Raw genomic sequence first — 25,625 nt, 5'->3', positions numbered from 1 at the left:
TCTTACTTATCAGCAGAGAGAGATTATAGTATCAAACAATGCTTATCAATTTCGTCTAATAATGGGTTATTTTATCACAATTTCATGTCGAATAATGAGAGTGATGGCCATCCTTTTGATGGAAAAGGTGGGAATGAGGAGGAAAATGAAGGTGGTTTGAAAGCTGAAGATTTTGAGATTCGAATGGATCTAACTGATGATTTATTGCATATGGTAGGCAGATTGATTAATTACACTATTTCAGTTTTTATTATTTTTTGTATTGTTTTATATTATTGAGCCTTTTGTTTGTTTTCCTTTTTTTTAGGTGTTCTCCTTCTTGGATCATCGTAATCTTTGTAATGCTGCCATGATTTGTAGGCAGTGGCGATCAGCTAGTGCTCATGAGAATTTTTGGAGATGTTTGAACTTTGAAAACCGGAATATATCTCTTGAACAATGTGAGTCTCAGATTTGCTCAATATCTTTACTTAGTTCTCATTTAGTTTAAACAGTGTGCTCCAAACAAAGTTTAGAAATTGCTTGGAATTGACACTACTTTTTAGATAAGAAAACTATATGGGTATTCGATTATAATATTATTTTGCATGAGAAAATGGTACATTGATGTAATGAAATTGGATGCCAGAATGCAATAACGTTGCATTTTGATCTTGCAGTTGATGACATTTGTCAGAGATATCCAAATGCCACTGAAGTGAACCTGAGTGGCACTCCTAGCATGCACCTTCTTGTTATGAAAGCTGTCAATTCATTACGGTAATATTTTGTTGAAATATTTTATATTCTAATAAAATGAATTTTGCACAGCCTCTTATTAATATGTATAAAAATTTCTGATTGGTAGAAATCTTGAGGCTTTAACATTGGGAAAAGGGCTACTAGGGGATGCCTTTTTCCATGCATTGACTGAGTGTAGTATGTTAAGGAGTTTGGATGTGAATGATGCTATTCTCGGTGATGGTGGTCAAGAGATACCTATTAACCATGATAGGTTATGTGATCTGAAAGTAACTAAATGCCGTGTGATGCGTATATCCATCAGGTGAAGCAAAATCTAGATTTGATTGTAAACTATATTTTGATGTCAATCTGTTCTTCCGCTATGCTAACATCTGATCTTTTGCAGGTGCCCACTATTAAAGAGTTTGTCCTTGAAACGTAGTAATATGGCACAGGCAGCCCTTAATTGCCCCCTTTTACAGCTGCTTGATATAAGCGCATGCCACAAACTTACAGATGCAGCAATTCGTTCCGCAGTGACTTCTTGCCCTCAATTAGAGTCTTTAGACATGTCAAATTGTTCGTGTGTTAGTGATGAAACATTGCAAGAAATAGCTCGCTCTTGTTCTGTTCTCCATGTTCTGAATTCGTCATATTGTCCTAACATATCTCTTGAGGTCAGATTTTGCAAATGGTTAATTTAGTTCTAATTAGTGCCGCTTTCTGGTTAAGCCATATTTTGATGCATTTTCTTTCTGTGAAGTCTGTAAGACTACCAATGTTAACGGTTCTTAAGCTTGACAACTGTGAGGGTATCACTTCGGCTTCAATGGGTGCAATAGCATACAGTTATATGTTGGAGGTTTGAATCATTTTTCTCTTATATATTGCTGCTACCTAGATGCTTTTTCTATCCCTATTAAATTTTTCTAGTTGTCTGTACTGATTCTTTTATCTGTTGCAGGAATTGGAACTTGATAATTGCCACACGTTGACATCAGTGTCACTGGATCTTCCTCGTTTGCAGAAAATTCGACTTGTTCATTGTCGAAAGTATATTTTTTTACATCAATTCCCCTTTCATTTTATTACCAATATCCAAAAGATTGCCCCATTGTTTTTGGCTGGACTTTTGTTTTTCTTTTTCATTCCCCCTGTCTTTATTTTATAATAATTGATAATTTCTACCACGCAGATTTTCTGACCTGAATGTACAATGTTCCATGCTATCATCAATAACGGTGTCCAAATGTGTCGCACTCCATCGCATTAACATCAGTTCAAATGCACTTCAGGTATTTATTTTAATGCACCATTTAATCGTAATTGTTGTCCTGGTTGTTGATAGGGCTGTAAACGAGCTGAGTCAAGCTCGAGTATTGCTGAGCTTGACTCAACTCAAAAAGTTCAAAGTTGAGCTCTACTCGACTCGAAAACTCACGAGCTTAAAATTATCAAACTCGATTTGAATTCATAATAAAAAATTGAAGCTCGAATTGAGCTCGAAAAAACTTGAAGCATTCTCAAGCTTAGCTCGATTGAAGCTCAAACTTGAGCTCGAACTTGAACCTTAAGTATATGAAAACCTTACACTATATTTTTTTTTATAAAAAAATATAAATGTTAATATTATTAATAATTTAATTTAAAATTTTAATATATTATTTTTTCGAGTTGTTTGTGTGCTTTTCGAATCGGGTATCAAGTAGCTCATTTTGGCTCATTAAGAACTCAAGTCAAGTTTGAGCTCTAGTATTGACTGAGCTTTGACCGAGTCAAACTCAAGTAGCTTGCGATCTGTCTCGTCTCTTTTACAGATCTAGTTGTTGATAAGAGTTTGACTTATTGAGATGGTTTCATGAAAATGCAGAAATTAGCATTGCAGAAGCAGGAAAATTTGACAATGTTGGCATTGCAGTGTCGGGATTTGCAAGAAGTAGATCTCACAGATTGTGCATCTTTGACAAATTCTATTTGCAACGTCTTTAGTGATGGTGGTGGATGCCCTATGCTAAAATCATTGGTTCTGGATAATTGTGAGGTTTGCGAATAGGTTCTTCCTGTATAGTTGGTATTTTCTCTTATCTCATGTATGTCTATGGATAAGGGCCTTACTAGGGGAACTTGGAAAGATTGGGTGATAAATGAGACTTAAGATAATAGATACACGTTTCAAAGACAGAGTGATAATAGGCTTGAGATGATATAGATCTATAAGATTGGTTTTATCTCAGCTCTTTGGTCACTTTCAATGGTGCTATAGATTTATCTGAGGTCCGGTCTGTATCTAACATCGTTTACCAATATTCTTTAATCGTTTCTTGTCTGGATCGTTACGAGTCATTATTTTGGCTTCTGACAAAGATCTTTGTTTGTTTTTAATCTTTACCAGATCTTGACAGCATTGCAGTTCTCCAGTACATCTTTAGTCAGTCTATCACTGGTTGGTTGTCGTGCAATTACTACTCTGGATCTTGTATGTCCATGTCTTGAGAAAATATGTTTAGATGGCTGTGACCGACTGGAAAGAGCTTCATTTTGTCCTGTAAGTTTACTTTATCTGAAATTACTTTTGTGTTATCAACTTGCATGCAATCTCTTACCATATATAAAATATAATGCCTGAGAATTTCCCTGTTTTTAGGTGGCTCTTCTGTCACTTAATCTTGGAATATGTCCCAAACTGAACACCCTCGGAATAGATGCTCCTTATATGGTGTCACTTGAGCTGAAAGGATGTGGCGTCTTATCTGAAGCATCCATAAACTGTCCTCTATTGACATCTCTTGATGCTTCTTTTTGCAGGTTTGTTTTGTTACCTTTTTTTGTAATCTTTACTCTGTTCCATGGCTGATGTTTGTATTTGATTTTGCATGCAGCCAACTTAAGGATGATTGCTTATCTGCAACCGCTGCTTCCTGCCCTCTGATCGAGTCTTTAATATTGATGTCATGCCCATCCATTGGTTTTGAGGGTCTTTACTCTTTGCGCTGGCTTCCGAATTTAACGATACTTGATTTGTCATATACCTTTTTGACAAATTTGCAGCCTGTTTTTGAGTCTTGTTTGCAGCTCAAGGTAACTTGTAAATCCTTGATATATAAGTATGAATTGATGGGCCATACATGGCGTAATTGAGTTGTTTCTTGTTCAGTTGATTGTACTACCAGTACCTGATGAATGCATGAATGTTGCGTCAGTTTGTGCTCTTAATGATTCTGGGTTTTCAACTAAAATGCTAATACCATTTTAGTCACTTTTGTGGATAATTTTCACTCATGACATCCATTTCGTTGTTTCTCTCATATCATTAAAGCAATTCTAAGAAAATTCTTTAATTATTTTGGATGCTCCGTGTTTTCCATATTTCATTCCATATTCTTTTGCTTACTTTTCCTTTTCTTTCTTTTAGGTGCTAAAATTACAAGCTTGCAAATATCTATCTGACTCATCATTGGAGCCTCTTTACAAGGAAGGTGCTCTACGAGAACTTCAGGATTTGGATTTGTCATATGGTACCCTGTGCCAAACTGCCGTAGAGGAGCTTCTTGCTTCTTGCACATACCTTACCCATTTGAGCTTGAATGGATGTACACATATGCATGACCTGAATTGGGGTTCTACTGCTAGCCGATTTGAGTTCCGTGGTGTACGTGATGGATCTAGCATGTTCTCTTTTGAGAACATCGATGAACAAGTCAAGCAAGGGAACCGCTTACTGCAGAACCTGAACTGTGTAGGCTGTCCCAATATTAGGAAAGTGCTCATCCCGCCAGCAGCTCGTTGTTTCCATATGTCATCCCTAAATCTTTCTTTGTCAGCCAATTTAAAGGAAGCTGATCTTGTTTGTTTCAGTTTGACTTTTCTTAATCTAAGGTATGTAAATTCTCCTCTTTAATTATGGTTTCTATTTGTTTATTTAGTCCTAAGATTTTCTGCCCATATCCGAATGCAGCAATTGTTGTTCTTTGGAAGTTTTGAAGCTCAGTTGTCCTAGACTGACTAGTCTCTTTCTTCAGGTAAGCAACCTCATTTCTCAGTATTCGAAACCACATGTTTCAAGTGTTTTTTATTGCAAAATTACTACTGGCAAACAAATGGTTCTTATCTTCCAAATGACCTTGGCACATCAAGCAGTGCCCTTCAATATGCAATCCCATCCGAATGAGCCTCTCTCGTTGGCAGCCTGTCTAGTATGATCATCCAACAAATAAAAGCATGTTTGGGAATATGAAAAGGGAACCAAATAACTCTTTGCCAAACAACTTTTGCACTCTTAGTTCCATTCCCTCCCATATATTAGCAGCAGTAACTTTCTGTCTTGATCCAACTTTTGAAACATAACTGCAGCTTCGTGCCTTCGTCCCACAACTTTAATACTTTCCTCCACCGCCAACCAGCGCATTGCTTTTTGGAAGAACCTGTCTGCACCAGAAAGGTTTTAGAGCAGCTTTTTACTCCTATGTTCTGGTGATTTTCATTTGAGGAGTATATTCTTAAAGATGCTTGGTTTTTACTAGGCATAAGTAGTTCTTTTGGTTTTGCCTGATGTAATATGGTGTGAAAGTTGCCTTTTTAATTTGATGTAAAAGTTATCAATTTTGCCGACTCCGAATGTGTTGCCTTTTCCATGGAGTACGCTTCCTGGCTCTAAATCCTCTTTTCAGATTCCTGTTTCCTTCATGCCAAGCCATTTTGATTCATTTGTCAGTTGTAACACACAATCATATGTGCAATGCTTTTATATTCATTTATTTCCTTTTGCATAATGGCCATTTTAAGTCTTGCAACATTGAGGAAGAAGCTGTTGAAGTTGCTATATCACGGTGTGGCATGCTGGAGACTTTGGATGTTCGTTTTTGTCCGAAGGTGAGGGCATTTTTCTTGCTTTCCTTACTTCTTTGCTCGCATCACTGAAAGTCCTTACCTTCTATCGGTTCACTGGCTGCTCTAAGTTTCCTTTGCAATTTCATTCAAACGCTTAAAGCTCGGTATATCGTCCCTTATATAGTTCGTTAATGTTTCTAACGCTGTGAGTGATAGATTTACTCGACGAGTACGGGAACATTTCGTGCTGTTTGCCCCAGCTTGAGGCGTATTTATAATAGTTTGTCACCTGCATGATGTGAATGCGGTCCGAGAATTTCGATTTCACTTTGGAAGCGGATATCACAGCAGCAACAGCTTGATATTTTCTGATGATTGCCTCTGTGTGTAAATAAATAATCATTCACCATTGCTCCATGTCTCCTTTTCGGATATATTTACGTGTGCATGTACGTGTATGGACTTATTGATTTTTTTCCTATTGACAGAAGGAACTGCAACGGGGGAGGTGGGAGCCGCCCCCATTTAAACCCTAAAATTACATTAGGGTAGTATACTGTAACAGTGGTCTCTATGCCTCTATATTTGATTGTGTTAATTTAAACTCAAATTTGTAGGCTGTCATACATTTATGTAATTCTTTTTTCTTCTTGGGTGAACTACGCATTTAGTATCTATACTATTAATTTTGGTTTGTTCTAGTATCTGAATTTTTAATTTTTTTAAAAAATCATATTTAATGTTTAATTTTTGTTTTATTTTAGTATTTCGTCATTAAAAACTTAATATGCGTTTAGTACATTAACTATTGGTTTTAGTTCGTTTTAGAACTTAAACTTTAAAAAAAATTAAAATTTAATGTTAAATTTTGAACGGGTTATTAACTATCGGTTTTGGTTCGTTTTAGAACATAAACGTTTGGTAATTATAATATGTTTGAACAAAATAGATTTAGACAAAATTCACGCTTACGTTGTTCTCGAATCTATACACGTTCTTCATTTGCCATTCTATAAAGTACTGAACCGACCAAAATAATACAGAATTACAGAATTATTTATATATATCTCAGAGATGACTAAATAAAGAAAGATAATGTCATCCCAAAGATTATTAAATAAAGAAAAGCAAACAAAAGAAGAAGCCAAGAGAATTTTTCTCTCTCAATATTCTTCTGTCGTCTTATTCTCTTCCTTTGTTTTTTTTAACCAGTGACGATATTAATCTTAATATTAATTGCCGACCACCAGTGATTATTATTTTTCTTTTCTTTTCTCATATTATGCTTTTGTTTTTTTCTTAATTCTTTTAAATAAGAATATATGTCTTTTTGAAACGCTTTTCTCTGCTCTTGTGACACGTTCTCGGTAAGTTTTTCGCATACTTCTGCGGTCGTGTTGGTGCTTCCACAAAGATCCTCACAACATTTGTTTTCTGATTGGCTTGTCGATGGTCACGTATTGTTAGATCCCCTCTTTTGTAAATGGTCGTTTTTCGATATAATCAGAATTGTATAGTGAAGCAGTCAGCCAAATTGTTTGGTTCGCTCACAACTCCTTTATCACATCGACAAAGAGTTTTAAGAAGGTTATTAGATTGTTTTTATGTTAGGAAGGTTTCAATCTCTTCGTATCTTTGAGTTTAATGTTTTTATTTTATGTAAGAGGTTTTGATGACTATTGTTTTCAATTCACTTTGGATGCGTTGTAATTTTGATTCCTTTATTTTTATTAATGAAATTCAGTTGCCATTGTTTTAAAAAGAAGAAGAAGAAGAAGAAGAAGCCAAGAGCATTGAAACCGGTGTGACACGTCAAAAGGACTAAATGAGAAAAAATTCTCAATTTTAGAGGTTAATGCGGATAAACAAATTGAAGGACCTAATTGATAAATGTTACCAAGTTCAGGGACAAAAATATTTTATCCTAAAAAATTATAGGGTATCCCACTATTAAAAATTTAACTCGTTTAGTACCTAAACTATTAGTCTTAGTCCGTTTTAGTACAAAACTTTCATTTTTTTCAAAATTAGACGTTAAATTTTGAATGGAGTACTAAAATGAAACAAAAACTAAATTTTAGGTATTATTTTGGAGAAATTAAAAGTTTAGGTATTAAAACAGATTAAAATTGATAGTTTAATCACTAAACGCATAATTTATCAAAATTATAATTGAATCCGGATTTCAGGCTGACGTGGCTGGCGCGTAGAATATAGACCACAAAGGTTAGGTGGAGTTTTTGATGTAATATTTGCAACGAAAAAAGCATGCGGATATATTTCTAATTACGTGGCGTAATGTAATTGGATAATCGTTTTAAATTATCGAGCTGTGGTGCTCGTCGTTCGTTTCATCAAGGATCGTCTTCCTCAAATTTCAGTGCGTTCTTTGTTGTTGTTGTCTTCTTATGCGAACAAACAATGTCTATGGCGGAGAATCTGTTAAGGCTCTCTCTATCAACTCAGCCAAAGCTCTGTTTCGGTAATGGCTCGAAACTCAAAGTAGACAGCTTTGACTTGCAGAAACGACGATGTCACCTACGTTTCCATTTTCGGCCTCAGTCAATTCCTGGATTAGTCTTGTACAATTCATTGGAGACTAGATTAAAGCCGGAGGAATCGTCTAAGCTTAAAGATTCGTCGGTTCTCCTTGATGTCAACGGTATGATGTGCGGAGGATGCGTGTCCCGAGTCAAATCAGTTATCTCATCCGACGAGCGAGTGGAATCGGTAGTTGTGAATTTGTTGACCGAGACAGCGGCGATAAAGTTGAGGAAGGAGGTGATGGAGAGCGACACCGTGGAGAGTGTTGCGGAGAGTATAGCTCAGCGCGTGAGCGAGTGCGGGTTCACGGCTAAGAGGAGGGTTTCGGGGCTCGGAATCGGGGAGAATGTAAGGAAATGGAAGGAAATTTCGAAGAAGAAAGATGAATTGTTGGTGAAGAGTAGGAATCGAGTGGCTTTTGCTTGGACATTGGTGGCGCTATGTTGTGGGGCTCATGCTTCACATTTTTTGCATTCGCTAGGGATTCATATCGGCCATGGTAATTCAATTTAATCTAATTCAATACATTCAATTTCTTATTTAAATTTGAAATGTGATATTGATGCCCTTGATTTAATTATGTATTCAGGATCGTTTTTGGAGGTCCTCCATAATTCTTATATTAAAGGTGGATTGGCTTTGACGGCTTTGTTGGGGCCTGGAAGAGGTTTGCTGTTTTTATCCCTTATTGTTTTCACATGCATTAACATGTATTTAGCTGGTATTTAAGAAATTTCTTTGTTTGGAAATATGGATTTGAAACCTTGGGTTTGTATTTTTTTGCTATAGAAATTGCGAGAATGAACCGATTGACCATTGAGTAGCCTTAATGATAGAAGGGAGTGTTGTTTTTTCGTCCTTGGTTTGAGAGCTACTAAGTGGGCATGCACAATTTCATGAATTTCAAAAACAATTCTTAAAATTACATCAATATATGTTTTATCATATAATTCTAAACTAATTTTGAAATTGAAGTTTCCAAATACAACCGATATTTAAGGAATATGTTTGTTGGTCTTAAGGCAGTTAATAGCAAAACTCTTTCCAAAGTGTCTTAACGCTGTTGTCACTAGTGACCAGTGAGTGAAGGTTGACTTAAGTTGTCAAAAATGTTTTGCAGACTTGCTAGTTGATGGATTAATGTAGTTCAAGAAAGGATCACCCAATATGAATTCTCTTGTGGGGTTTGGATCATTTGCTGCATTTATCATTAGTGCAGTGAGATTTTTCTTTCTTCTTCTCTTTTCTTTGGTTTTCTCAGAATGGAATCATGTACATGATATGCTAAGTTCCGTTGGTGCATATATTTGCCTTTTTCTTGTAGGTCTCACTTCTTGACCCTGGACTTGAATGGGATGCTTCATTCTTTGATGAACCGGTGATTTCCCCTACTTTTACTCCTTTCCAGGAATTATCTTTTAAATCATGGTTCTCCTATAGCTACCAAATATCATAATAAGTGATACAGGCCAAGTCAAAATTAGCTAAGAACCTGAGATAATAAGTAATAGAGAATAGAAGAACAAGGACAAGAAGATGAGTGAGACAAAGAAGACGATAGAAAAAGATTTAGAAATTTTCAATATTTTTTCCTTGCCTCTGTAACTATTCCAAAGTGTCATAATATAGGTTGCCTAGATCATTATTTACAATATTTCCATTACTATATTTTTGCCCACAACAATAAGTTTTCTTTTTCTTCATTATTTCTTTAATGCTGAAGCCATTTAGATGGGAAGTCTGTTAATTTTGGTTTGGTTGATTATAGCTTCTCATGAAGCATTCCTGTATCTTGGCATGCAGGTCATGCTTCTTGGTTTTGTGCTCCTGGGACGTTCTTTGGAAGAAAGAGCAAGGATTAGTGCATCCTGCGACATGAATGAACTTTTAGTGAGTCTTAAATTACTTTCTTGTGGTGTTATTATACTTATTGTCATGCTTGGTGATCAATGCCTCCTGGCTTACAGACTATGGATCCTTAAAACTAAGATTTAGTTATATAACATGCTTTTACAATATCACTCTTCTTAATTTCATTTGATTGATTTCACATTAGATCATTGTTTTTGCAGTCATTGATATCGACTCAATCAAGACTCGTGATTACTTCATCAGACACTGGTTCCTCTGCTGATTCTGTACTTTGCTCTGATGCTATTTGCATTGAGATCCCCTCAGATGATATTCGAGTTGGAGACTCTGTGTTAGTTTTGCCTGGAGAAACAATTCCTGTAGATGTAAGTTAATATGTTAAATTAAAATTTAGTACATCTATAGTCTAACTCATAACTTGGTCCATACACAGACGTTCCCTTTGTATTTTCAGTTAAAGCGAACAACATATTGATAATGATATGAGACTAAGATGAACCTTCTGTAATCTCTGTATAATTAAATTTACCACATGCATTTGTGTACTTATGCTCAAATTAGAATTCCCTACACAGGGAAAAGTTCTTGCAGGAAGAAGTGTGGTTGATGAATCCATGCTGACTGGAGAATCACTTCCAGTATTCAAGGAAAAAGATCTTATGGTTTCAGCTGGAACAATAAATTGGGTAAGATATTTTGAGGAATACATTTAGCAATGCTATGAATTATGCCGCTAGGCACTAGCATTTACTTAAGGGTAAGAAATACTTGACCATTTCTTATTTCAGATATATAGGAATAAACTTTTGTAGTAAATGCATGTTAGCTGGATTTCTTGGAATGACTAGACCTGAATGAGTTTTTTTTCCAGAAAGATTAAATGTTGGTATTAGTCGGATATTTTATAAATTATATCTTAAGAATATTAGATTGATCCCATTACCCATGCGATAATTTATGTTTATGAATGTTCTACTTCAGGATGGTCCTTTAAGAATAGAAGCAACTTCCACAGGCTCCAACTCAACTATTTCTAAGATCGTACGCATGGTTAGTGCCCTAATGAACCTTTTTTATCGGATTAGTGACTAGTTAATAGTCATACAGTCATGCCCTCACATCTGATGCTTGATATGAGTCACTATGTGTCTGCTGCACAGGATATAATTGCTCCATTCTTGTTTCATTTCTAATATCAAATAGCAAAATGTTGCTTCCTTTTATAACGACTAAAAAATGTGCAACAATTTTTTAGGTTGAGGATGCTCAAGGACAAGAAGCACCTGTACAAAGGCTCGCGGATGCTATAGCTGGGCCATTTGTATACAGCATAATGACTCTGTCCGCAGAAACCTTTGCTTTTTGGTATGGGGTCTTTTCTTCTAATGTAACTTCAGAAAGAGTGATAATAATTAGATTCTTAAAATAGATGGACAAGACGGGATTCTAATATATTTATTATTACAATATATTTCTGTATCTCGTAGATACTTCCAAAAAACTAAAATGGGTAATTGGCATTCAATCTGCAATTCAAATAGTTGAAATCCTATCTATGGACAAAGTGTATCAGTTTTATCTTCACTCCATTTCTTGTTGCTCACTCCTGATCATTCCCCCCAAGATCCAGCATTTGGCATACACTTGTGACAACTGAGTCATTAATTTAAGGAAACACTGTAAAAGTATGCGTTTTTCCCAAAACCTTGTTTTATTCTAGAAGTATATTTTTCTGCATTAACTTTCTGATTTCTTGAGTTACCCTTTATCCATGCTTTTTTTTAACTCAAACCAGATAATGCTGGTCCTGTGGGCTTTTGTTTTGGTTGCTTATAGATGTGTTATTTTCTCTTAGCATCCCGCTTATTGTGTACCTACCAGCTAATCTTGTCTCTCTCTCTCCATGTTGCTTTTTGTGTCTAGGTATTATGTTGGGTCGCACATATTTCCAGATGTTTTGCTCAATGATATTGCTGGCCCTGATGGAGATCCCTTACTTTTGAGTTTGAAACTTGCGGTGGACGTCTTAGTGAGTTTTCTTATGTTTACCTTTGTTTCTTCACCGGCTTATTGCCTAAATATTAGTTGCCTGAATGTTTGCATTTTTTATCCATTTGATTGCCAGAAAGTTAATTTGTTATGACAGTAATCTCAATATAGTGAGAATTACTTGGTATCATTTCAAGATGGTTGCTTGAAAAATGTAAAAATTTTATCAGAGAATTGTCACAGAAAGTGATTTGAGCAAAAAAAATTTATTTGCGCTAACAGTTTGTAATGCCGATTTTACCTTTCCAGGTTGTTTCCTGCCCTTGTGCTTTGGGTCTCGCCACACCAACAGCAATCCTAGTTGGCACCTCTCTTGGTAATTATCTAGCATGTAAATAAATCTTGATTTTGATGTATTTTCTGTTAAATTTGAAGAATAACATACCGGTTATATAAATCTATTCCTTCTCCGCATTTTACAAGCAACAACTAACTTTGTTATATGTTGCTGCAATGAAATACGTCAGGAGCAAGACAAGGACTGCTTATAAGAGGTGCAGATGTTCTGGAGCGCTTGGCCAATATAGACCATGTAGCTTTTGACAAAGTACTTTTACCATCGAAAATAATTGCTCCCTCCCTCTCCCTCTCTCTCTCTCTCTCTCTCTCTCTATATATATATATATATATATATATATATATATATAGGGATGGACCGAAGGTGGTCACCCCTTAAAATTTTCAATTTCATATATATTTTAGATATTTTCTATTTAAAAATTTCGTCCTCTAAGATAAAATCTTGCGTCCGTCCCTCCCTAATATATATATATATATATATATATATAATGTGCTACGTTGAAGTGCACTCTAAAATTACTCTCCTTTTCAATGTGCAGACAGGGACTCTCACTGAAGGAAAACCCACTGTCTCCTCAGTGGCTTCCTTTACTTATGATGAATCAGAAATTCTTCAAGCTGCTGCAGCAGTAGAGAGAACAGTAACACATCCAATTGCTAAGGCTATTGTAAATAAGGCAGAATTGTTGAATTTGACACTCCCAGAAACAAGAGGACAACTATTTGAACCAGGTTTTGGAACCTTAGCTGAAGTAAATGGACGTTTGGTTGCAGTTGGCAAATTAGAATGGGTTAGCGAACGTTTCCAGATAAAAGCAAGTCCATCTGCTTTGATGAATTTACAACATGCTTTAATGCATCGGTCATCTTCACCATCAAACTATTCAAAAACAGTTGTCTATGTTGGACGCGAAGGAGAAGGGGTTATTGGTGCTATAGGAATATCTGATTGTTTGCGGTCTGATGCTCAGTCTACTGTGAGTAGGTAATTTTTCATTTTCTTAATCGTGGACGAGTTCTTCCATTTGTCTGGCTTGGCATGCATTTCAAGTCTTGATTAGTAGCCAATTCCCAACTGATATTCTCCATTGATGATTGGATAGAAGCTTTATTCTTTAAGTTTCCATCTAGAATAGCAACTTAAATGTTTCATTTCCTTGTGCTATTCTTACTTTTTAACCTAAAATTTATTATTTGTGGTTATTTTGTTGCATTGTATATTTACAGGCTTCAGCAGAAGGGTATCAAAACAATCCTTATTTCGGGAGACAGGGAAGAGGCGGTTGCAACTATTGCGAAGACAGTTGGAATAGAACGTGAATTTGTTAATGCATCTGTGACACCTCAGCAGAAATCAAGAGTTGTATCTACTCTTCAGACTGCAGGACATCACATTGCAATGGTAAATCTCTCTCCCAGAACATCCCGTCCTCTAGAATTCGTTAACAATATAAAGCATACTTAAAATTCACCTGGTCTCCAGACTGAGATCAAGAAATGGAGTTACCGCACCTAATTATGGTGGATGCAACTAAATAACCATATTAATTTCCTTTTTCTCCTTCTATTCGATTAACAAATTATGGTGGATGACCCTAGCAAAAGGTAACACCTCCAAGTATCTTGGAAGAAAGGTTTAGGATCCTTTAACAACTCGATTAACAAATTGTGGCTTGATTAGAAAATATATTCAGCTTATATTTTTTCCTCGAAAAGGTAGGAGATGGCATTAACGATGCTCCATCATTGGCCCTTGCGGATGTGGGGATTGCTCTACAGACTGAAGCACAAGAAACTGCAGCCTCTGATGCAGCGTCTATTATACTTCTCGGAAACAGACTCTCCCAGGTATGCTCTCCTTAATATCGTAATTCTAGTTTACATGCGACACGGTAGACGAACTTGTTGATGCCATAAGCTTTTTAGCCAAGTCAATTGTGCTTTTGCATGACACTTTTATAGAAGAGTTATATTTTGTGCACTCAGAAGAAACACCAGTCTGATTCCTAGGCCCTAGCATCTAACTTAAGCCTTGCTTTACCCAGGTAGTAGATGCGCTGGATCTGGCACAAGCAACAATGTCGAAAGTGTACCAAAATTTATCATGGGCCATAGCATATAATATCGTCTCCATCCCCATTGCGGCCGGTGTTTTACTCCCCCAATACGATATTGCCATGACACCCTCGTTTTCCGGTATGTAAACTGAAAAAGTGAAGGAAAATTTTACTTTTATATGCCGTTTCCATCGACTATAACTGATCTGCTTCAATCTTACATATCTGTTCGAATAGGTGGTTTAATGGCCCTGAGCTCTATATTTGTTGTAACCAATTCGTTGCTGTTACGGCTCCACGGGTCGGAGAAGAGCCGGAAGAGTAATCCGGCGAAAATTTCGCAAATGCCTGCTGGTCCAAGTTAACAAAGTGCTTCACTCCGATGAATGAATATCCTGAGCTGGTATATCTTCCACCCACAATGATCAAATGAAACAATTACTATTTCTTTTTTCGTACTTTTGTGAATGCAGATAAGCTGTGCAGCTCACTGAAGCTCTCTGGTGCATTGCTTCTGGCAGTGCTTTTTGACCGATCAACTTGTAAGTAGTTTATTTAGTAGAAAATTAAGGTAATCTTATTATCTATTGACCATCTCGATCATTGACCGAATTCTTCATTAATTGAATTAGAATCATATGTATTATAATCATAATCCTTTTCATCTTCTGGGTTAGATTTTTTGTCTATCCGAATCTGACCTGAATATATTCTGTCCCTTCACTTGTCTCCTGACTTTACTCAGATATAAGGAGGTTCCACTTGATCCAATTGGGGTATTGTTAGGGATTGTTCACTCTATACCTCACTTTATCTTTCAAAAAATAATAAATAAATAACCCGACCTGATCATAACCTGAATTTAAAAAAAAATCTTGAACCATGTTCCTAATGTTAGAAAATAATACTGCTGCAAGAAAAACCCGTTAGCATTGACTAACAAATAATAATGAAATAAAATGACAAACAAAACGATTATTGTGTCTTGGTATGTAAGTCACTGCCTTAAAAGCAATTTCGCCTGGATTGGTGTAATCCCGAAATGGACATTGCCCCCAAGGTTAACACAACCTTCCAAATCTCGTACACCCGAAGTAAGGGAGTGGAACCCATTGTGTTACTCTCTTCGACCAGAAATTTTCCAAGAAATTACGAAAAATCATCGATTGTATATATAATAAAAGAGAGGGACTCTCTCTTTTATAGGAGTGGTAGAGGGATACAATTATCAATATGTATTTACCCACTCCAACCAATGCCTTAATAAAGGATAACCAACACCCTAAAAAAAACCTTAATATTTGCATTACTAACACCAAATACAAACTGTAACAGTCTTTATGACTTCAATTGTGACAGTTTTCGATTCCAAAATTCAACAAAATCCAAAATGAAACAAGCCAAATGACCAAGTTTTTTTCATTCTTGTCTCAGCTTTGTAGCTAAGCAAAGAGACCTTATTAAATTGAAGAAAATCATAATCCTTTCATTTCATGTATCATTCATTGCTGCTACATATCTTCGGTATGCCATCATCCTTAAGTTTCAGTACCCTCGTTCCCCTGCACAGTTTTTTTATAAAAAAAACATATGTTATCTGTATAAATAATTAGACTTATGTTCGGATTTAAAAAAAAAATTATATTTAAAACTGAACTTTGATTGGTATGTTTCTACGTAGAATTGAAAAGGCAGTAAAAAAAATATGTTCATTGGAAACCCACCTCTAAACCTCCTTCTCTGGCTCGCTGCTCCATTGCTAATTGACTCTGTCAATAAACTGGAAGACTTAGGGAAGCTTGTTCAAACCTTCTTGTTTCTGATTCCATTGAGGGATGAAATGAGGTGTTCTTCCATGAGCTTTATTTGTGCCAGGTCCTCAACATTACTTGGGTCTTTCCAGTCCCTATCAATTCAACATCACCAAATCTTATCACTAAAATACTTCCTGTGTTATGTGCATAAATCTCAACATGTGAGACTCTCATAGCAAAAACAAAATTTTAATTATTAGTATTGTGGCATTTGAATACACAATTAAAATTGATTTATGTGTTGATTTGTACATAAACCTTATTTGTATATAAATCTCTACATGTGACATTCTCTTAATAAATTAAAATTTAATATTAGATTTCCTAAATCTTATGCATCGATTCATGTATAAATCCTGACACGTAACATTTTCTTAACAACATAAAGTCTTAATACTATATTTTCCGAATCATAAGCATTGATTTGTATATAAATCTTGACACACGATATTCTCTTAATAAAGTAAGGTCCTAAGACTAAATTGTCTAAATCTTATGCGTCGATTCATGTATAAATCTCAAAACATGACATTTGTATACATGATCAGAATGTTAATTATTAGTATTTCTTAAAGCTTATTTGTTATCTTGTTTGTAAATTCTGACACGTGGCATTCTCTTAACAAAGTAAAATCTTAAGACTAGATTTTCTAAATCATATGTATCGATTAATGTATAAATCATGGCACATAATATTCTTTTAACAACATAAAGTCTTAATACTATATTTTCTAAATCGTAAGCATTGATTTATTAATTAATCTTGACACATAATATTCTCTTAATAGAGTAAGGTCCTAAGTAGGGGTGTAAACGAGTCGAGTCGAGCTCGAGTATTGCTGAGCTCGACTCGACTCGAAAACTCTGAAATGGAGCTCAACTCGACTCGAAAACTCGCGAGCTTAAAATTTTCAAGCTCGACTCGAACTCAAAATCCTGAACTAAAGCTCGTGAGCAGCTCGAAAAGGCTCGAAATGAAAAAAAAAATCTTAAACTTAACTCGATTATAGCCTCAAACTCAAACTCGAACATAAAACTTAAATACATGAAATCTTACTGTATTTTTTTAAAAAAAATCAATACATAAATATTAATATTATTATTAATTTATTTTTTAAAAATAAAATCTTAATATATTATATTTTCGAGTTGCTCACGAGCTTTTCAAGTCGAATATCGAGTAGCTCGTTTCAGCTCGTTAAGAACTCGAGTCGAGCTCGAGTTCGAGTCGAGTCCATTCGATCCGAGTATTTATCGAGCCTTGATCGAGTCGATCTCAAATAACTCGTGATCTGTCTCGTCTTATTTACAGCCCTAGTCCTAAGACTAAATTTTATTTATCTTATGCATCGATTCATATATAAATCCCAAAACGTGGCATTTGTTTACATGATCAAAATGTTAATTATTAGTATTTCTTAAAGTTTATGTGGTGTCTTATTTATAAATTTTGACACGTGACATTCTCTTAACAAAGTAAAATCTTAATACTAGATTTTCTAAATCTTATGCATTGACCTGTATATAAATCTCGACACGTAACATTCTCTTAATAAGGTAAAATCTTAAGATTTGATTGTCTAAATCTTATGCATCGATTTATGGATAAGTCCGGACACGTGACATTCTCTTAACAAAATAAAGTCTTAATATTATATTTCTCAAATCATAAGCATTAATATGTATATAAATCCTGACACGTGACATTCTCTTAATAAAGTAAGGTTTTAAGATTAGATTTTCCAAATCTTATGCACCGATTCATGTATAAATCCTGACACGTGATATTTGCATAGTCGATCAAAATATTGATTATTAGTATTTCTTAAATCTTATGTGTTGTCTTATTTATAAATTTTAACACGTGATATTCTCTTAACAAAGTAAAATCTTAATATTAGACTTTTCTAAAACTTATACATTAATCTGTATATAAATCCTGATACGTGACACTTACATCTATGATTAAAATGTTCATTATGAGAATTTTTCAAATCTTAAACGTTGATTTAATCATAAATATTGACATGTGATGTTTACCTACACGATTAAAATCCATGTGATAGTAGGAAGGGCTTTTGTCTGTCTAATTTTTGGTCCTATTTTTAGATTAAATATCTTATTAGTCCCTATTATTTTGAACTTTAATAATTTACTCCTTCCAGTATTAGTTCCATACCTTAGAATCTTGCTCTTCTCAGCCAATTTTTCCTTCAGCTCCCTCAGTTGCTCTTCATGTGCCTTCTGGGCATTATCACTTGCATTTTGTGAGGAGCTATTTTGTACAAATTCCGACTCAGAATTTGCATAAATTTTCTTCAATATCTTCATTAAAAATAAAATAAACAAATTAATTTTAATTTGGAATTACTAAGAACTAAAAAATTAAAATAAAAAAAAACAAATGAGGATTGGGAATATCGACCTACCTGCATTGTATACGCCCTTCTGGTGATAGTAAACAAATACACCATCAAAATCCGTCAGTCCCTCGGCAAAAGCTAATTGAATATGGTTTTATTCACAGTTTAATCCCTGACTCATACCTATTTCCACACTTTCGTACCAAATTTTTTTATTATTTTGATACTTAGATTATCATATTTTTAATAATGTTAACATTTTGAGTAGATTGAGACGGGATGATAATTTAAACATCAAAGAGAGCACAAGAAAAAAGGTTTAGGTATCAAAATGAGAACAAAATGTATAATTCAGGGATCAAACCTACAATTAACCCACTGTTTTAACAAATATTATATACCTTTCTTCGATCTCCTCGTATGGCGATTTCGACAGTCTCTCAAGAACATCACTCAATCTCCTGTTTTTGGTTATTTAAAAAGTAAAAAAGAAAATGAAAATGGAGCTTTAACAAGGAAGACAAATCTGGTATTTTAATCGAAAAAAAGAATGAAATTTTCTTTTTACTTTTCTTGGCCAACAAACAGGGTTGGTTTATCGGTAGGTGAAAACAGCAGCAGAGCAACATCGACATCGCACAAGATCGAAATCTCTTTGGCTTTCTTAAGAATCCCAGTTTTACGCTTTGAATACGTCGCTTGCCTTGCTTTGATGCTCTCCAGTCTCTGGATTTTCAGCTTTCTTCTTCCCATTTCTCCCCCACTAATCTCTGTTTTTCTGGGTTTTTTTTTAATGGTTTTTCTGGTGGAGAAACTGTGGTTGATATATGTAAATGAGAGTTGGAACCATTTATGGTACAATAATTAGAAGAATCTAAAGCTGATTTTAGGCACTTAAATGTCACATGATTTTCACATTTATTAATGGGTGCTTTATGTTTCATTTAAGGAACCCAGGTTTTGCCAAATTTGAATACACACAGGCGGAATTCATCGGTTTCTTTGTCTGTTTCTGTTTGCTGTATTTTTGTATTTCCATATAGGGAGGAGATAGGTGAAGATAACGTAATAGGGTGTCAATGGTTTCTTTTTGGTCTCGAGTCGGGTCCGAATTCTTCGATCCTGTTTCGAGAAATCGAATCGAATTAGTTTTGCAAGTGTTTCATCTATTGCTGCAATTAAAATGCAGAGGAACACAAGAGCAATCCCGGTAGAGTTGCATGACAATAGCTGAAAATTTTAAGTTCTCTTTACTTGTCTCCGAAGTCGGGTCTGGTCGGGTCCGGTTTATTTTTATTGCTTTCAATTTTCAATAAGTCTGCTTTTATAGCACGTTTTCATCTATTTTTATGTTTTTTATTTGTCTTTTTGCACATTTTAGGTCGTTTAACCTTTTGAATGTTTTATCGTACTCGTTGATAATTGATAATTACATGAATGAAAATGATCAGTCTCGTGCTTATTGAGGATTTTTAAAAGTAATATTGAATACAGTATAAAGACAGACGGTAAATTGAATAAGATTCGATTGATTCATGTAAGGAACTAGAATATTAACAAGAAATAATTTCAAATTCAGTGGTTAATTGGTAATTCAAGTAACTTAAGAATCCGTAAATTCTGATTACTTCTGTAAAAAGGTTAAATGTCGGAAATACTTGAAAATGAAATTATGAAAATACTCGAAAAAGAAATTATGAAAATACTCTTGCTAGGTAAAATACCCTTATGATGTAAAAAGACGAGAATTGTGCCCAAAAGTGTAAAATAACCTTGGAAAGGTATAATTGACCCGATTAAACCATTGAATTCACCTATTAAGTGCTTGTTTGATTTAGAAACATTCAGATAATTGATTATGACTCCTAAGATGGAAAAGAACGTAGAATCCTGAATCTTGAGTAAATACAGAAAGACAAATTTACGAGAAGTAATGCATATGAAAAAAATTGGATGAAAGGACTGATACCCTTGGTATGAAAAAAATCGAATCTCCCTTGATATTGGAAATGACCTCAAAATTCATTTTTGGCTGGATAGAAATACGAAAATGTCAGTTAAATTCATGACCTGATTGGAAAATTCGAGTAATCGATTTCTAGCCTTCGAGATTGTAACTTACTGGGATATTATGATTTCAGAAGATTTATCAAAAAACCAATTTATTGGAAGTACCGCATGTATATGAACTATTTGAAAAAATAAACCTTCAGTTCTAAAATGACCAATATGCCTTTGGACCTCGCATTATCCAAAATACCCTTGAGCCTCTAAATGATTAAAGTAACCTCAATAACTGAAATGACCTAAACACCCTTATTGAAGAGTAACAAGTGAATGTCACTGAATAAACTCTGGAACCCAGATAAGCCTAAGTGATGTACCGCCCTAAAAGTTATGAAGCAAGAATCAAGCACGTCAGTCATTCTAGATATGTCTACATTACAAAATTAAATAATATTATCGAAATATATGTTCGTCCCTTCAAGATATTTTCAATGAAGATTTTAGTGGTAGTCAGTCCAACTAGTACAAGCAGTATTATCTAGTGAATATTCTTGAAAATATATTGGTCCGAACGATTGGCAAGTATCGAAATATTGAGATATGTCAGCTCGATTTGACTCGAAATCGGGAGAATTTGAGATACTGAGAATTTCTATTTTACCCTTATTGGGTTAATTTTATTAAGAATTTCATCGGTAGCTAAAATGACTAAAATGTCTCTAATGGCCTAAAAGAATAGAATCACTCTAGTTATATTCGAACCTTAGTAAAATCTGATATAAAAGATCCTGAATACCTACATGTTATATTAGAATCCTAAATGTTCCCGAATCAGCTAATTCTAAAGACATGATTATTTAAATGGGAATCAAATAAGATTGTGAATACCTTCCATGTTTTCATATTATAATCCTGTTATATATATATATATATATGATTATAAAATACCATTTAAATGAGAATCAAATAATGTCATAATATTGTAAATATTTATAATTAAATTTAAATAGAAATTCAAAAATTTGACTCAACTCCGAGTTATAAAATATGACTCATCAACTCGAATAACTCAAAATTTCTTGACTTGACTCGATTCGACTCGATCAAACACTTACCCCTATAAGCGGGTAAAAAAATTGAGTCATTAGGCCATCTCCAAAATTAATTTGGGATCTACGATATTTGTTACAATGACTTAGAACTCGTCACGTGGACATAACGAGTTCTAATAAAATATATCTTTTTATTAGAACTTGTCACTTCGACATGATAAATATATCGACACAAATTTGATAATGAATTTTATTATAATAATAAATGGTTAATTTACAATATGAAAACAAGTTTAAAATCTGGATTCTAAGAAGAAAAATAACCTCAAATGAAAGTGGCGATTGCCAGCAAAGAACTTAAATCAATGAACACCACAAATAACTAAACCCAGAATCCAGGCCGCTAATATGCCTTGGATTTTCGCAGCCGAAGATCTGTAGACGGTCGGAGGAGATGCCGCATTCTTTTGTTTTCTGGTGTCGATCATGATCTCGAACCGACAAGGCGGCTTCGACGGATCAACGGTTGTAATGACAGCCAAGTTGTTAAAATTACACGCACCCTTGCTCTGATTCATGGTCTGAAAGTACGTGTTGAATGCATAAGAAGCATTGCCCTGGGCGTCCAAATTACCGCACGAAGAGCCAGAGCCGAGGCTGGTGCAATCGCCGTTCTCGCAGGCGTAAGTGATGCTCTGAGTCAACGTGTGTTGGGGTCCGAGACGCCGCCGGCAGAAGGCGACATCACGCACCATTGCTTGGCCAAATACTTGACGCCTTTGGCCGGCACGACGGCTCGTCCGTTTCCCATATCCAAAGGATACTTGATTCCACCGTCGTATTTGAGGATACCCCAGTGCCTCTCGAAATTTCCCGGCAGTGTGCTCTTATGGTCCTCGTCGATGAGCGAAAAGATATAAACATCCGGCGGCGTTCGTCTCCTCGGACTGCCTTGGCCTTGTACTATACGGTCCAAAAGCGCTTGGTTAAACCTCTTGGCGTTATCGACATTCGCGCTCGGATCACCATCCGTCGGCCAGCCAACTTCACCGATGACCACCGGCATGTGTCCGAAGCCATTTTTCTCGAGAGCCGCAATGAGGGTATCGAAATTAGCATCGTACACGTTGGTGTAAACGATGGAACCATCGACCACTGGCTTAGCCGTGTTGTTGAAGAAAGCATATTCTTTGGGGAAACTGGGGTCTGCTTTCATGCTAAGAAAAGGGTAGATGTTGATGGTGAGGAAGCCACCATTGTCTTGAAGGAACTTGATGATGTTCATCATTAGATTTTGGAGTTCCGGTCGGAAATAGCCGCCGGAGGGTAGGCCGGAGTCAGTCTGGTAGACATCGGCGTTTATCGGGATGGTTGCCTTCACTTGCTTGCCTAGCCCGGCTTTGATAAGAGCTGCTTGAATGTTTTCAAGGGCTGGGAATATTGTATTCACGAACTGATCTTTGTAGTCACGTAGGAATGGTTCATTGCCTATGGCTACCGACCTTCGTCGTTGTCAGCATATACGTATATTAGTGATCCAATCATCAAATTTTAAAGGGTAAAATACACATTTAGTATCTAAACTATTAGTTTAGATCCGTTTTAGTACATAAACTTTCAATTGTTTCAAAACCATATTTAAAGTTTAGTTGAAGAACAAAAATTAAATCTACAACTTATACATAATGCAATGATTAATAGTAGAATTTAATTTTAAACAAATTTAACATATATTTTTTCACGTCAATATTGAAAGATTTAAAAATTATGAAGACTAAAAATGTTCAAATTATAAAGATTAAATCTACAAGTTAGACATAGATCTATGTATAATGTGGGAAGAGTCATGCCCCCTAACAAATTAGGTTTAATTGGCTTTTAGGTCCTTCTTAGTTCTTTGGATTCAATTGTTTTTTTAGGTCTTCTTAGCTTTGAAATTAGTTGAAATAGATCTTAGCCCCCAATTTTTGGTACAATTGCTTTTAAAGTCCCTCTTAGTTTTAAAACTAGATAATTTAAGCCTTGACCTATTTTTTTTTGGGTTTAAATACTTTTAGGTTCCTTTAAATTTCAAAATTAAACAAACCATATTAAAACCCCTCCATATATAATTTTAAATCTATGGTTTAACAATCAGACTCTAATTACCATTTTATTCTTATTTATATTTATCTTTGAAGTTGCATCTGACTACGTCCCTGCATATAGTACATAGATTAATAAAAAAGGTAAAGTATGCGTCTAGTACCTAATTTAACAATTTTGGTCCGTTTTAGTATCTAAGCTTTTAATTTTTTTTAAAATCATACCCAACATTTAGTTTTTGTTTCATTTTAGTACACCGTCGTTAAAAGCTTTAGTTTCATTTTAGTACCCCGTTCAAAATTTAACATTAAGTTTTGAATAGATTGAAAATTTATGTACTAAAACGGACCAAAACTGATAGTTTAGGTACTAAACGCGTTAAGTTTTTAACGCATGTACTAAATGGAAATGAAAACTAAACGTTAGGTATGGTTTTGAAAAAATTGAAAGTTTAGGTATTAAAACGGACCAAAAAAGATAGTTAGGTACTAAATACATAATTTACCCTAAGAAAAACTAACGTAAAAACTACTTGTTTCATGTACCTTATATCAGTTCCGTGGTTGGAGATGTAGTTGGAAACATTTTGTTGGACCCATGCCTCAGCATTTCCCACACCACTCGCAAGCGAAGCCAACATGTAATTCGGTATGCCAACCATGACCTGGATGCCTGATCTGCCGAGAGCTTTGAGTGCACCAGGATCAGCTTCGAACAGCTTCACCTTGTTGAACCCATTGTCCTTCAACAGCCTCACCACTATGTCCGGTGGCAAAGGGTGCGTCGATTGCAGCCCCCAGTTGCTTGCCAGCCCCGAGCCACCCTTGGCCAACTCCACGTACCCCAAAAGGCAAAGAAAAACGAACAAAAACGAATCGATGTGACCCATTTTTGGAAATGATGATCGAAATCCGGGGAGGTGTTCTTCTTTAGGGTTGCTTGCATGTGCTTATATATGCAGCAGTTTGGGGTTTAAAGGCTCTATGAGGTGGAGAAAAATGTGCTTTTAGCGATGGGGAAAGAAAGGCAAGGGATTTGCATGAAAGGCTCAACAAGGAACTGGATTCCAAGGGAAAACTCACATTTGAAATCTTCACATGACATGGAGTAACGTATTATTTTATGTCAAGGAACAAATTTATAATAGGGTAAATTTTGTATATAGTGCCTAAACTATCAGTTTTAGTTCGTTTTAGTAACTAAACTTTCAATTTTTTTGAAATCATACCTAATGTTTAGTTTTTGTTTCATTTTAGTATCCGTGTTCAAAATTTAACGTTAAGTTTTGAAGAAAAAAAATGAAAGTTTAGGTACTAAAACGTACCAAAACTAGTAGTTTAGGTACTAAAAGCTTTAAGTTTTTAACGACATATATTAAAATAAAACAAAAACTAAACGTTATGTATGATTTTGAAAAAAATAAAAGTTTAGGTACTAAATACATAATTTGCCCTTTATAATATTTTATACGATGCGAACTTATAACATTTTAAAGGACAAAAACATATTATCAACAGAAAAAACGAATAAACATCTAGAATATACGATAATTTGAAATTTTCAGTCTCGGTTGCCCTCTACCACCCCCAGTCCATCACTGGTTAATTAACATTGTTTGAAGGGGTTAATTGCGTCAGATATCCCTTGATTATAGACTGGATTCTACCTTAGTCACTAATCTTTAAAAAGTTTGAATCGAATCCTTGAGCCAAAGTATTGCTCCAATAAAATCATCCTATAGATCTAGCTGTGTTTTAACATTGAATGCTAACTTGAATCACACATATTTAAGAATATTTATTAATTTATGCATATCAGATTTAAACTACCATGTAATGTTTAAATCGATGGTTAGATTGATGAAATGATGTAAACGGAAGTCACTTGGTACAATTAACCCTAGTTTAGCATATAATGAAAGTTAGGTATATT

At 35.0% G+C, this 25,625-nt stretch overlaps 2 protein-coding genes and 2 pseudogenes across 2 annotated transcripts; 2 read left to right on the top strand and 2 right to left on the bottom strand.

Moving 5' to 3' along the window:
* Positions 1 to 35: 35 nt before the first annotated feature.
* Positions 36 to 6,223, top strand: LOC120183636 (F-box/LRR-repeat protein 15-like). Its single transcript, XM_039188308.1, has 16 exons — positions 36 to 213; positions 308 to 440; positions 660 to 759; positions 848 to 1,045; positions 1,130 to 1,400; positions 1,487 to 1,585; positions 1,688 to 1,776; positions 1,919 to 2,018; positions 2,594 to 2,764; positions 3,116 to 3,268; positions 3,368 to 3,528; positions 3,603 to 3,801; positions 4,136 to 4,599; positions 4,679 to 4,742; positions 5,506 to 5,592; positions 5,767 to 6,223. Exons 1-16 carry the CDS (start codon positions 85 to 87, stop codon positions 5,845 to 5,847), a joined length of 2,499 nt encoding a protein of 832 aa, XP_039044239.1. The 5' UTR covers positions 36 to 84; the 3' UTR covers positions 5,848 to 6,223.
* A 1,680-nt stretch (positions 6,224 to 7,903) lies between these two features.
* LOC120183635 lies at positions 7,904 to 14,963 on the top strand (annotated as a pseudogene).
* A 947-nt stretch (positions 14,964 to 15,910) lies between these two features.
* LOC120183570 (agamous-like MADS-box protein AGL65) lies at positions 15,911 to 19,324 on the bottom strand. The gene is made up of 6 exons (XM_039188249.1): positions 19,118 to 19,324; positions 18,951 to 19,010; positions 18,616 to 18,634; positions 18,366 to 18,511; positions 16,182 to 16,278; positions 15,911 to 15,934 (listed from the first exon to the last, which is right to left on the bottom strand). The coding sequence occupies exons 1-6, from the start codon at positions 19,300 to 19,302 to the stop codon at positions 15,911 to 15,913; spliced, it is 531 nt and encodes a 176-aa protein (XP_039044180.1). The 5' UTR covers positions 19,303 to 19,324.
* Positions 19,325 to 21,937: 2,613 nt separating this feature from the next.
* Positions 21,938 to 24,582, bottom strand: LOC120183569 (annotated as a pseudogene).
* Positions 24,583 to 25,625: the final 1,043 nt, after the last annotated feature.

Source organism: Hibiscus syriacus, unplaced genomic scaffold (assembly GCF_006381635.1).
Source record: "Hibiscus syriacus cultivar Baekdansim isolate YM2019G1 unplaced genomic scaffold, ASM638163v2 tig00112800_pilon, whole genome shotgun sequence".
In the NCBI taxonomy this organism is placed as follows: domain Eukaryota; kingdom Viridiplantae; phylum Streptophyta; class Magnoliopsida; order Malvales; family Malvaceae; genus Hibiscus; species Hibiscus syriacus.
Note: the sequence above shows the minus strand (reverse complement) of the source record. Positions and strands in the feature narration are given on the sequence as shown.